General features: G+C 49.2%; 1 protein-coding gene and 1 long non-coding RNA gene across 2 annotated transcripts in view; one reads left to right on the top strand and one right to left on the bottom strand.

The window, feature by feature from the left end:
* The window catches only part of LOC135826961 (uncharacterized), a 37,798-nt gene extending 24,849 nt beyond the window's left edge, over positions 1-12,949 (top strand). The window contains exon 3 of the long non-coding RNA XR_010555343.1: positions 12,671-12,949. This is a non-coding gene — a long non-coding RNA (uncharacterized LOC135826961). The remainder of the gene's footprint in view (positions 1-12,670) is intronic.
* Positions 12,950-14,033: 1,084 nt separating this feature from the next.
* The window catches only part of LOC135827190 (hydroxypyruvate isomerase-like), a 7,525-nt gene continuing 5,779 nt past the window's right edge, over positions 14,034-15,779 (bottom strand). Inside the window, exon 8 of the mRNA XM_065339718.1 lies at positions 14,034-14,059. Coding sequence (XP_065195790.1) covers positions 14,034-14,059 — 26 coding nt within the window. The remainder of the gene's footprint in view (positions 14,060-15,779) is intronic.

Below are 15,779 nucleotides of genomic sequence, written 5' to 3' on the forward strand. Positions count from 1 at the left end.
ACTCCAATTGAGCAACAGCAGCTCGAATGGTGGGATCCACCTTCTGGCCTTCACGTATCTGAGCTAACGTGACAGGGCCAACCACAGACAGGCAGGCGGCCACAACATCAGTCGGTGCAAGAGCCTTTGCATACTTGATCCAGTCAGTCGGGACACGCGTCAGCTGATCAGCACGGTTCTCGTTCGTCGGAATCCACACGACCTCGATCGTCAGACCTAGCGTAGCGATGAGATCATCGATGATATGGAGGCGACGACGCACAAGCAGCTCTTGCAGACCACCAGTCTTCACACGTTTGGAGTTGGTTACTCCAACGCATCTCGCCGTCATCAACCTTCAGGATGACATCGTTGCCGTGAGTCTCTACATGGACATGATGCGACAGCTTCGATGGCGGGCGCGTCGGAGCTGCAGACATTGGCGAGTCATCGGCGACTGGCTGGAGAACTTCTTTGTCAGCACTAGGGGTCATACCGTCGGTCAGCTGATCCTCATACACTTGTACACGTGTAGGGTGGCCAGGAGGCGGCACAGCTGCTGATGCTACTGACACCGACGGGCAACTATCTGCATGGGCTGGACCGGGCCCAATTACGACACGCACAAGCTGATCATTAGCATACTCTACAGACAGGCGCCCACACAAGGTCACCAGGTCAATGCCAATCAGTACATCGGCGGCCACTACACATAAATCAGGCACAACGACAGCATTCAATACCACTTCATGAATGCTCACCGGTCCGTCGTGTCGCCAAAACTTGAGGGCCACTGTGCCACACGTCTGCATGGTGTTGCCATCCAGTGCTACGATGCCGTCATTATTGGTCAATGGCGTCACATCGAGACCAAGGCGATGCAGCAGGGCTTCTGTCACTAACGTGCGAGTGGATCCAGTGTCTATCACAGCTGCAGCACGCACACTGTTACTCGCGTCAGGACCAGCACATTCAACAAACACACGAGGTAGCTTCGGGCACGATGGTGATGCAGATGCCAGGAGGCACACGTCCTTGGAGTGCACCGAGGCCCCAGCAACTTCTGAGCTAGCCTGTGTATCCAGCCACTTCTTCCTCAGCAAGCAGTCCTTCTTGACATGCCCTTTCTTGTCACAGAAGTGGCAGAACGGGTCCTTGCGCCGGTGCTCTTGCTTGGCCGCGTGACCATTCCCTGCTCGGGATAACTTCGGGCAATGCCTTTTGAAATGGCCCGGTTCTCCACAATGGTGGCAAAGCCGCGGTGATGGCGTGGCAACACTGTCTTGCACATATGTGGCAGCTGCGGACACTGCACCAACTCTGGCGCCGGTGGCTGATCGCAGTGCCCGGATCCTATCAAGGCATTCAGACACCTTCAGGTCCCTGCCTGCCATGGACAAACGGACATCCTTGGCAAACTCAATTGGCAATCCGGCCAACAGCTGCTCGATCACCACAGGATCGGTATCGCTGTCACTCTTATGTCCAGACAGCTCTAACAGACGGCACAGCTCGGCAACATATACCTCTGGACTTTCATCCACTTTCAGCTGCCGCTGCTTAAACAAGCGGTACGCCTCACTGCGGCTCACGCAGAAGGACTTCCGCAGGATGCTCCTCACTGCATCCTTATCTCGCTTCTCCGTCTCACTCAGTTTGGAGAACACACGGTGGGCTTCGCCCTCCAAGAACAGCGGCAACCGTTTCATCTGTTGCTCCGTGCTTGTCCACCCCGATATATCTGCCAGTACTTCAAACTTCGACCAAAACATGTCGAAGTCGTCCACTCGGCCACGATACGGCTTCACGAATCCATCCAACTTAAGTGACGACATTTCTCTGTTGACAGAAGACGCACTGTCACTAACACTAGTATGATCAGCACCACCTTCACTGTGCCTGGATACCACGGATGTACTATCCTCAGGACTCCCAGGAGTCAACAAATTTTCAATGTCACGATCACGATGTCCAGGCGCCTGTGGAGTTGTCGGTGTGCTACTGATACCCCTGCCTCGAGCGTTCCTAAGTCTAGGAGGCATCGACTACCAGGCCACAACAGCACGCTTCGTCAGCACTCTACCAGTGCTCAGCGAACAACACACGACACGTGAACGATCGATCCGGACACAATTTACGAATTCAAGAAAATTCCAATTCGAAACCACGCTCGTATTCTCCGGTCCAAACCAGCGGGGTTTCGGCACCACGTTGTTACTCCACCACTATGCTCTCTATCTCTTCCAGCTAGCACTCCAGCACACTCGCACATGCACTGAGCCACAACTAGTCAACAAGGAATCAAGAGTTGAAATATTGAAATAGTGGTAAAGTTGGGAGAAAAGCAAAACTGTTCTTTTTCCACGAGATCCAAGATTCATCAAGAAAAAAGGACATGCACAAAATGGCGACCATATCGTCCATTGACGCGTAATCATGGTAATCACAAACTAGTGCAGCGACCAAAGAAAAGACACAAGTGAAGAAGAAGAAACAGCGCTGCAGCAAGAAGATCGGATCGCTGCAGTCGCTAAAATGCACTAGCCTACTGACTGTAGTTCCACGTGAGCATGCAGTCACGTGGTCATAAACAGAGTGCGTACACACTCACGTCATACCGATACGTCATACATGACAAAAAGAAAAGAAAGGAAAGTCACGCGCGAGTCAAACAAATCAAAGAGCGCGAGACTACGTACTGCAAATACTACGAAGAATTTGTTTGAGAACAAATGCACACGACGAGGAATTTGTTGAGAACAATTGGACAAGAATATATATCTCTTCGAAACTAGAATGGAGTCCGTGATGAGAATTCCAACGAGCCTGGACGCAGCTACAAAGTAAGAATACAATCAAATAACTAATATCGTCAGAACTAGTGTAACAATAAAAGCAGTCGATTTACCACAGTGTTATCTCTATATTTACAATAGTTATAGTATAATAGGTATATCATATGTACACTACAGCTGTTGCTAGGGCCGTCCAATGCGGCTACCCATTAGCATAACGGGCAGAGACTAGAACAATGCCGCTGGCAATGCTCTGTCTGCGACAGGGGTGCGGACATAGCGGAGGTAGGCAGAGCTTTGCCACCTGCCGGCGGTCTTCAGCACGTACTCAGGCACGCCAGCTTTGCCTGCCAGCGTTGCAGCGCCTCGTCTGAGGCTGTTAGGCAAGACTGTTTGTAGTAGCCTGTTGATGTTATGCGGCTTCAGGGGCGTGCCGTCATCATAGCGATAGAGCGGGCCAGGTGCCGAGCCACGGGCTGCTAGGTAGCTGGTGGCTGCCGTGTGCGGGCATGTCAGCGAGCCTGTCCTCCTGACGCTAATGTCCTGGCCGCTGCCGTATTGGCTCGTCTTTGTCACACGCAGGTGCAGCTCCACGCGGTCTGGGTACATGGTCGCATCGCTGTACTCAAGGCCGGCGCTCCGTGCCGTGAAGGTGTACTCGTTGACTCTGAGCAGCCCGTGGAAGGCCAGAGTCACGGCGCTCCAGAGCATGGCGCGGTTGTGCGGGCTAGGCACGGTGGACTGCAGGTAGTGCTGTACGCCAGCCAGATCGTCCAAAGTTGCGGCCGTTAGCACTTTCCGGACTGCCGTCTGGGATCTGAGCGCCCCCTGCTGGAGCAGCCGGACACGCGGTGAGGCGAAAACGTCCAGGCAGAGGCCCTGCAGGACGTGCTGATGTCTCAGCGCCTGGGTGTAGAGTTTCAGACACGAGCCAGACGAGCCGGACGAGAATTTCCAATTCAGAAAGTTAATCAGGCTGGGCTCCGTCACCGGGTACGGCGCGACCTGCCGTAGGGCAGCAAAGCGTTCGTAGGAACGCTGCACTGAAGCGTACGTCGCGCTGGAGCTGTCTGCCAGGCCGTGACGGATGAGCTCCATGGCTGCGTCATCAACTGATCGAGGGTGGACTGCGCTGGTGTTGTAGGCGCTGCGTCGGCAGTTGGGTTGAGGGTCCAGAAGCGCCGTACCTGCAGACGGGAGAGAGAATCAGCAAGATCATTGCAGTGTCCGGCGATGTGGCGAAGCAGGAGGACAATGTTATGCTGGGCGGCTTTCAATAAGCCGGCCCTGACCAAGTCCATGACCGCTCTATTTGGGGACGTGCCAGAGCGCCAGATGTAGCAGATTGCTTCGTTGTCAGTGTAGAGTAGCACTCGTCTGTCCTCCAACGTGTGTGCCCAGGTACAGAGGGCCAACATCACGGCGTACAATTCTTTCCATTCAATAGTGTGCTCAGCTTGGTCAGGAGACCATGCGCCATAGGACCACTTGCTGCCGAAAACCAGACCGAAACTGTGTCGACCTGAAGCGTCGGTGTACAGCCCGATGTCTTTGGCTGTGCTCCAGGACGGCTCGATGAGGGGCTTCCGACCATTTCATTGGCTGATGCAGGCCTCCCACCACAGGATGTCAAGCTTCGCCTCCGAGGGTACGGCTACCGGTGCATCTAGGCTAGGGAGCGTTGCTGCGCTGTCGAACAGGCGTCTGCAGAACGTGCGACCCGCTGGAATGACTTTGGCTGCGAAAGACAGGCTACCGGCCAGGGACAGCAGTTCCCTCTTGGTGCACATCTGCTTCGACAGCCACGCGGCAAGTGCTAGCCGTAGTTCCGCCAGTTTCGCAGCCGGGAGGCGCAGCTCCCAGGCGGCTGTGTCGAGCTCGATACCCAGGAACGTTATTGAAGTTGACGGCGGGCACACTTTGTCCTCTCCGTCGGCCAATGGGATGTTCAGCATGTCAAATACAGCCAGCAGTGTCTTGAATTTGAGCATAGCTGCGGAGTTGGGCGGCTGGACGTGAAAGAAATCATCTAGGTAATGCAGCAAATCAACAATATCGTAATTATTAACTGCAATCCATGCCACAGCGTCGGCAAGTCTGTTGAACAGAAACGGGGAGGATCTGAGGCCAAATGGTAGTACCTTATCGACATAGTACGAACCTTCCCAAAAAATGCCAAGTAGGGGCCAGTCGTCAGGGGAAACAGGGCAGAGCCGGAAGGCGTGCTTCATGTCAACCTTAGAGAGGAGAGCTCCGGGGCCGTGCTGGAAGATGCAGCGTATTGCGTCATCTACCGTAACGTAATGCAGGGAGAATTCGTCAGGGTAAATGCCATCGTTAATGCTAGAGCCGCTAGGGGCAGATAAATGCATGATGAGGCGTACGCCGCCAGACTTCTTTTGGGTTTGGTCCCCGTCGTGTCTAAATTGCGGGCCGCCAGTTCTTGTCGCAGCTCTACAGAGCGCATTTTCTTGGCGTCGTTCATTGACAGAGATTCAGACATGGTTGCTCGGAAATGGAAAGTGCTCAATGCTCAAAAATGCTCAAGCTTGCTCAAAAACTTGCCAAGGTTGTCAAGCGATCTGACTGTTGGCGCAGCAAGGATGAAGAAGAAACAGCATCGAGAGCCGGAGTAATGCGCATGCTCCGCGTGGTCCCATGCCGGGGCGCAGGAGTTCGGAGTGCGTGTTCTGCACGGGCACGTGATGCGCTATGGCAAGTACGTGCAAATTATGTTAGGAATGTAATTGTCGGTGGGTTGCTAACTTCACTTACCGTGCCATGCACGGAAACTTATATGTATGGAAAACAGTTCCAAACACCTCATGAAATCCATTTCATAAATTTGCATAGGTTTTCCAGCGAAATCCTTTAGCCAAAAACGAAATCCTATACAGGATGTTGGGGACAGCTTAAGAGATAGAAACTTGAAGTGCTTTGACACCGGTGTAGTAGACGGATTTTCTATCATATCACGCCGTATGTACCGTATATCGATAGACTTCCCATATCGTGTATAGTACGTTATTTTGTGTACGTTGTGTGTACGTTATGCTGGTGCATGCGCGTGTTGCTGTAGTATGAAAAGCAGTCTTCGTCTTGAGTTCATCATGTCTTCGTCTTGAGTTCGTCTTGTCTAGTTGTGTTTCTTCGTCATGTCAATAAACAGTCTTCTAAATGTAGTCATCGTCGTCCCTTGGAATAAGTGTGGAGATGGCACGGGACTGGGAGCAGGTGGAGAAAGGCCAGTTACTACATTGGTGGCAGCGGTGATAGAAATTTGTTGTCAACATCAACTTCTGGATTCGTCCTGCGTGGCCTTCGCTCCCAGTTTCCGATGTCATCTCCAGTCGTCCTATCGTCAGAGCACCAAGAAGTTCGTCCGTCGTCCTCGTCCTTCATCATTCGTCTCTCCCGTCTCTTGTCAGTCGTCGTCACTGGTGGTCCCGGACACGACGTAAAACTGTGCCCAGAAGAAAAGGAAAAGAAAAAGAAGGATGGATGGTCCCGGACACGACGTAAAACTGGGCCCAGAACGGCAGAAGTGAGGATGTCGACGCTGAGCAGCGCTCCTTGAGATGGCGGACGACATGGTAGACGGCATGAGTTTTGTATTTGCTGTTCTCCTCAATTTTTTCGTTTATTAATCAGTTGCTCTCCTCGAGGACGAGGGTCATTTTCTTATTTGCTCTTCATCCGAGATGATGAGTACTAAAGCCGCTTCCACAGATCGCAGCTCGTGGGTTTTACTTTATTACTCTCTTCTTATTAATTTGTCCTCTTACATTTTAGAATTTTGCGTGATTGGTGAGGTGGCGCGAGTGTGATGTTGTATGCATTTCCCACGATTGTGTTCCAGCGCGTGAGCTGAAGGTCTGGTTGGTGGGCAGACAGGGTATTTGTGTTTTATCAGGTCCTGCGTGAATGGCAGATGGTCTCTGGCTGCTGTGTTTTGCTGCGATACATTTTTTGGGTGATTGGTGTGGTATGCTCGCGTGGCTAGTGTGATCTATTTTTTTTCTTCTGTTCTTTTTTTTGAATCGGGAACGATTCAGTCTTTTGTCTTTTGAGGAGGCCGCAGTGTATACATTAATTTTTGTGTTATGTTCTTGTTTGTTTTCCGAGGACGGATAATTATTTGAGAGGGGAGCAGTGTAGTAGACGGATTTTCTACCGTATCACACCGTATGTACCGTATATCGATAGACTTCCCATATCGTATATAGTACGTTATTTTGTGTACGTTGTGTGTACGTTATGCTGGTGCATGCGCGTGTTGCTGTAGTATGAAAAGCAGTCTTCGTCTTGAGTTCATCATGTCTTCGTCTTGAGTTCGTCTTGTCTAGTTGTGTTTCTTCGTCGTGTCAATAAACAGTCTTCTAAATGTAGTCATCGTCGTCCCTTGGAATAAGTGTGGAGATGGCACGGGACTGGGAGCAGGTGGAGAAAGGCCAGTTACTACATTGGTGGCAGCGGTGATAGAAATTTGTTGTCAACATCAACTTCTGGATTCGTCCTGCGTGGCCTTCGCTCCCAGTTTCCGATGTCATCTCCAGTCGTCCTATCGTCAGAGCACCAAGAAGTTCGTCCGTCGTCCTCGTCCTTCATCATTCGTCTCTCCCGTCTCTTGTCAGTCGTCGTCACTGGTGGTCCCGGACACGACGTAAAACTGTGCCCAGAAGAAAAGGAAAAGAAAAAGAAGGATGGATGGTCCCGGACACGACGTAAAACTGTGCCCAGAACGGCAGAAGTGAGGATGTCGACGCTGAGCAGCGCTCCTTGAGATGGCGGACGACATGGTAGACGGCGTGAGTTTTGTATTTGCTGTTCTCCTCAATTTTTTCGTTTATTTATCAGTTGCTCTCCTCGAGGACGAGGGTCATTTTCTTATTTGCTCTTCATCCGAGATGATGAGTACTAAAGCCGCTTCCACAGATCGCAGCTCGTGGGTTTTACTTTATTACTCTCTTCTTATTAATTTGTCCTCTTACATTTTAGAATTTTGCGTGATTGGTGAGGTGGCGCGAGTGTGATGTTGTATGCATTTCCCACGATTGTGTTCCAGCGCGTGAGCTGAAGGTCTGGTTGGTGGGCAGACAGGGTATTTGTGTTTTATCAGGTCCTGCGTGAATGGCAGATGGTCTCTGGCTGCTGTGTTTTGCTGCGATACATTTTTTGGGTGATTGGTGTGGTATGCTCGCGTGGCTAGTGTGATCTATTTTTTTCTTCTGTTCTTTTTTTTGAATCGGGAACGATTCAGTCTTTTGTCTTTTGAGGAGGCCGCAGTGTATACATTAATTTTTGTGTTATGTTCTTGTTTGTTTTCCGAGGACGGATAATTATTTGAGAGGGGAGCAGTGTAGTAGACGGATTTTCTACCGTATCACACCGTATGTACCGTATATCGATAGACTTCCCATATCGTATATAGTACGTTATTTTGTGTACGTTGTGTGTACGTTATGCTGGTGCATGCGCGTGTTGCTGTAGTATGAAAAGCAGTCTTCGTCTTGAGTTCATCATGTCTTCGTCTTGAGTTCGTCTTGTCTAGTTGTGTTTCTTCGTCGTGTCAATAAACAGTCTTCTAAATGTAGTCATCGTCGTCCCTTGGAATAAGTGTGGAGATGGCACGGGACTGGGAGCAGGTGGAGAAAGGCCAGTTACTACAACCGGAGACTTCTGAACCAAGCCCGGTTGGAGCAAATCCAAAAATATGAGTCAACAGACAACATTGTCATTCAAAACAATTTGGCCTCTTCCATTGGTGTATTTATCCTGTCGAGGAGCAGCCCTCCATCAAAGTACTCGGCGTCACGTTTGACCAACAGCTAAAATTCAGCGAACATATCCGAACTGTTGCAGTCCGAGCAATGCAGAGACTTGGAGCCTTGCGCAAGGCATTTCACTTTATTGGCTACTCCTGCCCGACTTCGAGCGTACAAAGCCTTTGTTCGGCCGGTTATGGAGTACTGCCCAATCGTCTGGATGGGGGCAGCTCCTTCCCACTTGAATCGGCTGGACTGGGTGCAGGAGCGAGCCATCAAGGCAATACATCTGCTATGCTGGCTTCCTAGCCTCACAATTCGCCACACCATCGCTGCTCTCTGCCTCCTGTATAAAGCCCTTTGCGATAATTCTCCCTCTCTTCTCCCGAGAATGGCTCTACCCCCGACACATCAGCCCAGGACCGCACGCCTCACCCGCCAGGCTGTACGACTATCCACCGCGCATCCCCATCAGTTACGGAATGTTCTTCCTGCCAATTCCCGGAACAATGTGAGCCGAGCCTTTCCCCACTCCGTTATCCCCATTTGGAACCAGCTGCCTGCCTCTATCATTCCCCACCCATTTCACCCAAAGAACATCCAAAGTTCAAGACCGCAGCTTATCACTATCTCCTCAGAACAAATGGCACTGGGCCACTCATAGCATACACGAGTAAGAGGGTACAGTGTCCTACCCTGCTTGGACCCAACCTCTCCTCACAGACAGTCTCCTCTTGAATTTAAAAGCCTAACAGCGTTCACGTCAATACACAACTCATTCTTTTGCTCACTGAGCAATACAATCTTTTCATTTTCTTTCTTCTGTTTTCTTTTTCAACTTAATCCTCCCTACCCGATTTCCCTTTGGTGCGTCCATGGAGCTATGAAGGCGAGACCTCTGGTCGGCTGAGCTTTTATGGGCCCCACCGCCACACTCCATTATTCACCCCAGTGTCTAGAGATATGTGGATTTTGTAGAGAGAAAAAAAACAGTGCCATCCGACTGGCCAAACAAACTAGCAGTGATTTGCTCCTTGTCGGGGACTTCAAAGCTAAGAACTCCGTCCGGCTAGCCAGCGACACTTCCGACCGCTTAGGAGACGACCTCCACTGCCTGTACGCTACCCATGGACTGCAACAACGCGTCAGCTTCCCGACGCACATACACAGACAAGAACCCAGCTCCTACCTAGACCTCATCATATCCAACTCCCAATACGGCACCAGCATTTCCCAACTACAGCCCCTGGGCGCCTCGGACCCCGTTGTTGTCACAGGGACCATCGCCATCCCACAGCCAACAACTCACGACAGCGCACCACGGGACAACGACAACACCTATTGGTTGTGGACAGACGAACGGATTACATCGCTGCATGCTGCTATAGGCTACTCACCACTACACTACACATCCACTCCCCATGACCCGTATCCTGTCAACGCTTTCTGGAACCACTGGAGATCACAGCTTCTGCAAGCTGCCACCAGACACTGCCAAATCACACGAACCACATTGCGAACAAACAGAAACACCGCCCCAACACGCAGTTGGATCACAAAAAACCTCCTCCGTGAGATTAATTAAGGAGAAGCACAAGAAGTTCCGCAACTACCAAGCTACCCGCACGGCACTTGCAGTGACTGGCAACACTTCACTGCTCAACGCAACATTATAACCACTCTTCTCCGTCGCAGCAAGTCTGAATTTGTCCAACGCACTGCCATGGAAGGAACAAACCTCCATCACCTTATCAAACACTTCAAAACGCCACCCAAGCGCACCATCCCAAATCACATCACCCTCACCATCACTGTGACTACTGCCTCAGACAAAGCCTCTGTCCTGAATGAGTTTTTCGTTCCCCAGAGCCAGCTATCTGTCAGCAACTGCTCACCAGATACCCCGCCCATTCATATAACGCCTGACCACCATCACAACATCGACAGAAGAAGTCCAGAAGCTTCTACAAGGTCTCAACACACACAAAAGCCCTGGTTCGAACCACCTACCAACCAGTCTCCTCAAAGAAGCAGCACCCGAAATTTCAGAATCTCTGGCTGCCCTCCTGAACCTGCCCTTTGCAACCGGAGAAATTGCCCAAGACTGGAAAGATGCCACAATCTCCCCCATCCCCAAGTCAGGAGACCTCTCCCAGCCAACAAATTACCGGCCCATCTCTCTGCTCAGCATAACCTTAAAAATAGAAGAAAAAATTGGTCACTCGCGCCTCTACAAACACATTTCACCGCACTTACCTTCTAACCAATCCGGATTCAGGGAGAAAGACGGCACGGAGCTGCAACTTGCTCGACTGGTGCATGAAATTTCGGAGGCTCGTGACTCAGGAAAGCACATTACAGCTTGCTCTTTTGACCTGAGCAAGCCTTTGACCGAGTATGGCATCAGGGCCTCATGGCCAAACTCAAGCACTATGGTGTCCAGGAAGCATCACTGCGATGGTTCTCGGCGTACTTGATAGGGCGTAGGCAGCGAGTGTGAGTTGAGGGCACTACATCAGCCTTCCTCCCCATCCCGGCCGGAGTGCCTCAGGGCTAAGTCCTGAGATCACTGATGTTTCTGGTGTACACCATCGACCTGCCTGCCGCTTGCGAGAAGGCTAGCGCCAGGCGAAGCCAGTTTGCTGACGACACAGCCCTCGTCTGCTCCAGCCGCTCTGCCGCACACTGCAAACTGCAACTGCAGAGCAGCGTGTCAGCCGCCGCTGGATGGTTGGAGCGCTGGCACCTCCTAATCAACAGTACAAAAACGGTAGTCCTCACCTTCTACAACGGAAATCTGCTATAATGTCCACAAACACCACCAGTCACTAAACAATCAGCTCATGTGATAACACTGTACGACACTCACCAACGGTACTGACGCTCCACAACTAACTGACTATGAGTTCTAGAATGTCTTGCATGCACACTCCAATAGCAGTATGTTATCATAACTTAGAACCTTCCAATTTGGAAGGCTGTTGGAGTGCGCATCCAGGACGTACTAGCACCTGTTAAGATGTCAAAAGATTATTTTTTTCCATTTGGCTCTGCAGTTACAGCATGTGTCTCTCACTCTTTGCCAATCTTCTTTTGTTCGATGTTACCATCAATCTTCTTTTGTTCGATGTTACCATCAATCTTCTTTTGTTCGATGTTACCATCAATCTCCTTTTGTACGATGTTACCGTCTGTTCAGCTTCGCTGTTCGAGTTCACGAAGCCCAAGGGCACCGTAAATGGGGAAACAGATAGCTGACGTGACCAGCACACGATTTTGATTTGGGTTTTGAGTATGAATAGAATAGTGGAGGTCGTGTGCATCTTGGTTTCGCACTGTAGTTTGGTACAGTTCTGGACCCCTTCAATGCAAGCTTTTTTCACCCACTTCCAATCATCTCAAAGAAAAGCGAAGTACACTATCGTGCCCAGGAATCGAAAGACTACAAGATTAGACAGAGAAGGTTTTGGTGACAGGTCCAGTCTAACTTACTCAGTACCATCTTTATTGTACGAATGGACTAGAACCAAAAGAGCAGGGGTTTATCGGTTGGACCTACATTATTTTTGTGTATGGAAATAACCTTACGATCGATTGAAAGTTAGAAAGATTTCGATCCCAGGGCATGAAAGTTGTACAGTCCGTACACAAAGGGTTAAAATTCGTGTTTTGGTGCCCACTAAACATTTGCAAAGAGAGAGAGAATGCTGCCAGCTCAGGGGTCTCGCTATGCTTTCGGTTGACCTCGGTCACCATGCATGTGTTTCAAGCTGGTAAAAACATCTTAAATACAATTATTGGTTTCCTGTTCTTGCAAATATGTTTCTATCAGCTCCAGTAACAGTAGTGATGACCTAGGTAAAACAGAGGAATAGCAAGGGTCCTCAGCTGGCAGGTCTCCTAATCCTTCATTTTTTTGACCACACATACATGTACACTTCTTATCCAAAGCTGACTCCTGCAGCCCCAGCAATACCATAACCATATGTGCAGTATGTCAAAATGCTTAAAATCATTAATTGCTAGTGAACAGTATAGAATCCAACTGGGAATGAAAAACGTAACATTCAATGTACTTTGTCATTCAAAACAATTTAGAATATTCCATTGCTTTTTGAACTGTATTGTTAGGAGACTGTAAGAAACCCCCGAACCCAACTTGGGGTACGTATCCAATGGATGGTTCTACAACTCACGGCAGTACCAAGACAATAACTTGTTCTTCTGAATATGTCGTCAATCCTTCTGCAACAACACCAACTATCACATGCCAAGCCGGTGGAACTTGGACAGTGCCTAGTGTGCCTCCATGCCTACGTAAGCTATTCTTGATTTAAATGAGAGTTTATAGTAGAGAAAAGGACCAAGGAAGTACAAGTTATGCTATAATGTCCACTAACACCACCAGTCACTAAACAATCAGCCCATGTGATAACACTGTACGACACTGACCAACGGTACTGACGTTCTACAACTAACTGACTATCAGCTCTAGAACGTCTTACAGGCGCACTCCAACAGCAGTATGACTTCCAAGTTGGAAGGCTGTTGGAGTGCGCATCCAGGACGTACTAGAACCTTTAAAGATGTCAAAAGATTAAGGCTTTCCATTTGGCTATGCAGCTTAAACATGTGTCTCTCACTCTTTGCCAATCTTCTTTTGTTCGATGTCACCATCAATCTCCTTTGGTTCGATGTTACCATCTGTGCAGCTCTGCTGTCCGAGGTCACAAAGTGCAAGGACACCGTAAATGGAGAAACAGATAGCTCGAGTGACCAGCACACGATTTTGATTTGGGTTTTGAGTATAAATACAATAGTGGAGGTCCTGTGCAGCTTGGTGTCGCACTGTACTTTGGTACAATTCTGGGCCCCTTTTATGCAAGCTATTTTCACCCACTTCCAATCATCGCAAAGAAAAGCGAAGTACACAGTCGTGCCCAGGGATCGAAAGACTGCAAGATATGACAGAGAAGGTTTTGGTGACATGTCCCGTCTAACTGACTTGAACTCAGTACCATCTTCATTGTACGAATGGATTAGAACCAAAAAAGCTGGGCTTTATCGGTTCGACCTACATATTTTAATGTATGGAAAGAACCTTACGATCGATTGAAAGTTAGAAAGGTTTCGATCCCAGGGCATCAAAGTTGTACAGTCCGTACACAAAGGGTTAAAATTCGTGTTTTGGTGCCCACTACACATTTGCAAAGGGAGAGAGAGAGTGCTGGCAGCTCAGGGGCCTCGCTATGCTTTCGTTAGACCTAGGTCATCATGGATGTATTAAACTGGTGAAATATCTTAAATACAATTATTGGTTTCCAGTTCTTGTATTGCAAAATTAATATGTTTCTATCAGCTCAAGTAACAGTAATGATTCATTCAGACTTTATTTGAAGGATTCTCCAAAAGTAAATGCATACTTATCGGGGGAGTTTCCTGGAAGGGTGGATGAGACGAAAGGGAAGTGAAAAGGGAGAAGGGAAAATAGTACTTAACAGAAACACTGCTCAGGGAAAACTGCAGGTAAAACCACCAAGGAGAAACAGAATACATGACGAGAGCTAGATACGAAAATCAGGAATTCCAGTGGTGGAGAATTTGTACGTTAAATAATGGTCCTTCAGGAGAAGCCGAAACTTAGCAGAAGATCGCTCCCTGCGTAGGCTCTCAGGAAGCTTGTTCCAGACCGTGAACTGATAAACCGAAAAGAGGAGATTTAAAGAAATGAGTTCCAGAACGAGGCAAAACGATAGAGGAAGGGTGGCGGCAGCTGCTGGAGATGGTGAAACTAAACTGGCTCAGTAGTGCTGGAAATTGGTAGAATACATGATGAAAATAAACTAGAAAGAGAATTTGACGACGCCATTGGAGCAATTCCCATCACACAGATGATTCAGAACATTCTTGGATGTTGTCCAAGTAGGAAGCTGTCTGGTCTTGCGCATTAGGTAGGATCGGGCAGCAGTAGCTTGTAGTCGATCCAATGTGCAGGATTGCGTAGACGACATGGCGAACAGCCAAACAGGGTCCAGTAAGGGTCTCACGTAACATTTATACAGTAAATTGATGGTTGGTGCAGGGAGACAACGAGTCATGTGGCATAATAGAAATGCTCTACTGCGATACTTACTAGTGATTCTAGTAATATGGTCAGAGAAACTAAGGTTCAGGGAAAGGGTAATACCAAGGTGACAGTGCCTGTCAGCCGTCGTAACCTCAGTGTCATCCATTTTGAAGGGGATGGGCAGGAAGTCACAGCATGTTTCCGAAAGGACACATGAACACACTTGCTGGTGTTACACTTCATGGCAGTGGTTCTTGACCATTTGAGGCAATGTTCAATATCAGCTTGAAAGCTGGCACGGTGAGCGGGCACTGAAGTTTTAGGCGGGGAAACAAGGATTAAATTGGAGTCGTCAGCAAAAAGAGAGAGTACTGGAGACAGGGGCATCAGGAAAAGAGTTTATGCATAGATTAAAGAGGATGGGGACCGAGATGAGACCCCTGAGGCACCCCAGCTGTGATGGGCAACGGATCAGATTGACTTTGCCCAACTCGGACACAGATATTACGGTCACTGATGAAGTCTTTAATCCAGTCGCAAGCGTTTGACGAGCACCACCCGGAAACCGACTCCAGGATCAAGTTGTGGCCGACCCTGTCGAATGCCTTGGAGAAATCCAGGAAAAGCTGATCACAAGGTGATTACATGTCAAGAGCGCAGGAAACCGTGGTTGTAAGCTGAACAAGTTGGTCGACTGTTGACTTGGTTCTGCAGAATCCGAATTGGTTTTCACTAATAAGCTTATGTTTCTCAACAAACGAATAGAACTGGCGACTGACAATTGACTCATGTACCTTAGCGATTCCATTTACCAGAGAAATTGGGCAGTAGTTGCTCGGTTCGGCTGGGCAACCTTTGCCTTTAAAGATGGGTACCACAATGGCAGATTTGCATTCACGAGGCTGTGTTTTGGCGAGTAAACAGCGGTTGAAGAGGACTGCGAGGGATTGGGAAGTAGCTTAAGCAGTTTCTTTGAGAATTCGGTTACATAACTTGCCAGCAGTAGAGCGATATATGGACAGTCTATGTAAACTATCGAATACGGATTGGGCAGAGAAGGGCTGAATGGAAAATTTCTCGGTGGAAGTCGGTAGCAAGATGGCAGAGTGCAGATCAGGCTGTGATAAGGGAGCCTGGCTGTAACTGGCAAACTTCCTAGCGAGGAGGGTGGCC

The sequence above is a fragment of the Sycon ciliatum genome, chromosome 11, assembly GCF_964019385.1.
Source record: "Sycon ciliatum chromosome 11, ocSycCili1.1, whole genome shotgun sequence".
NCBI classification, from domain to species: Eukaryota; Metazoa; Porifera; class Calcarea; order Leucosolenida; family Sycettidae; genus Sycon; species Sycon ciliatum.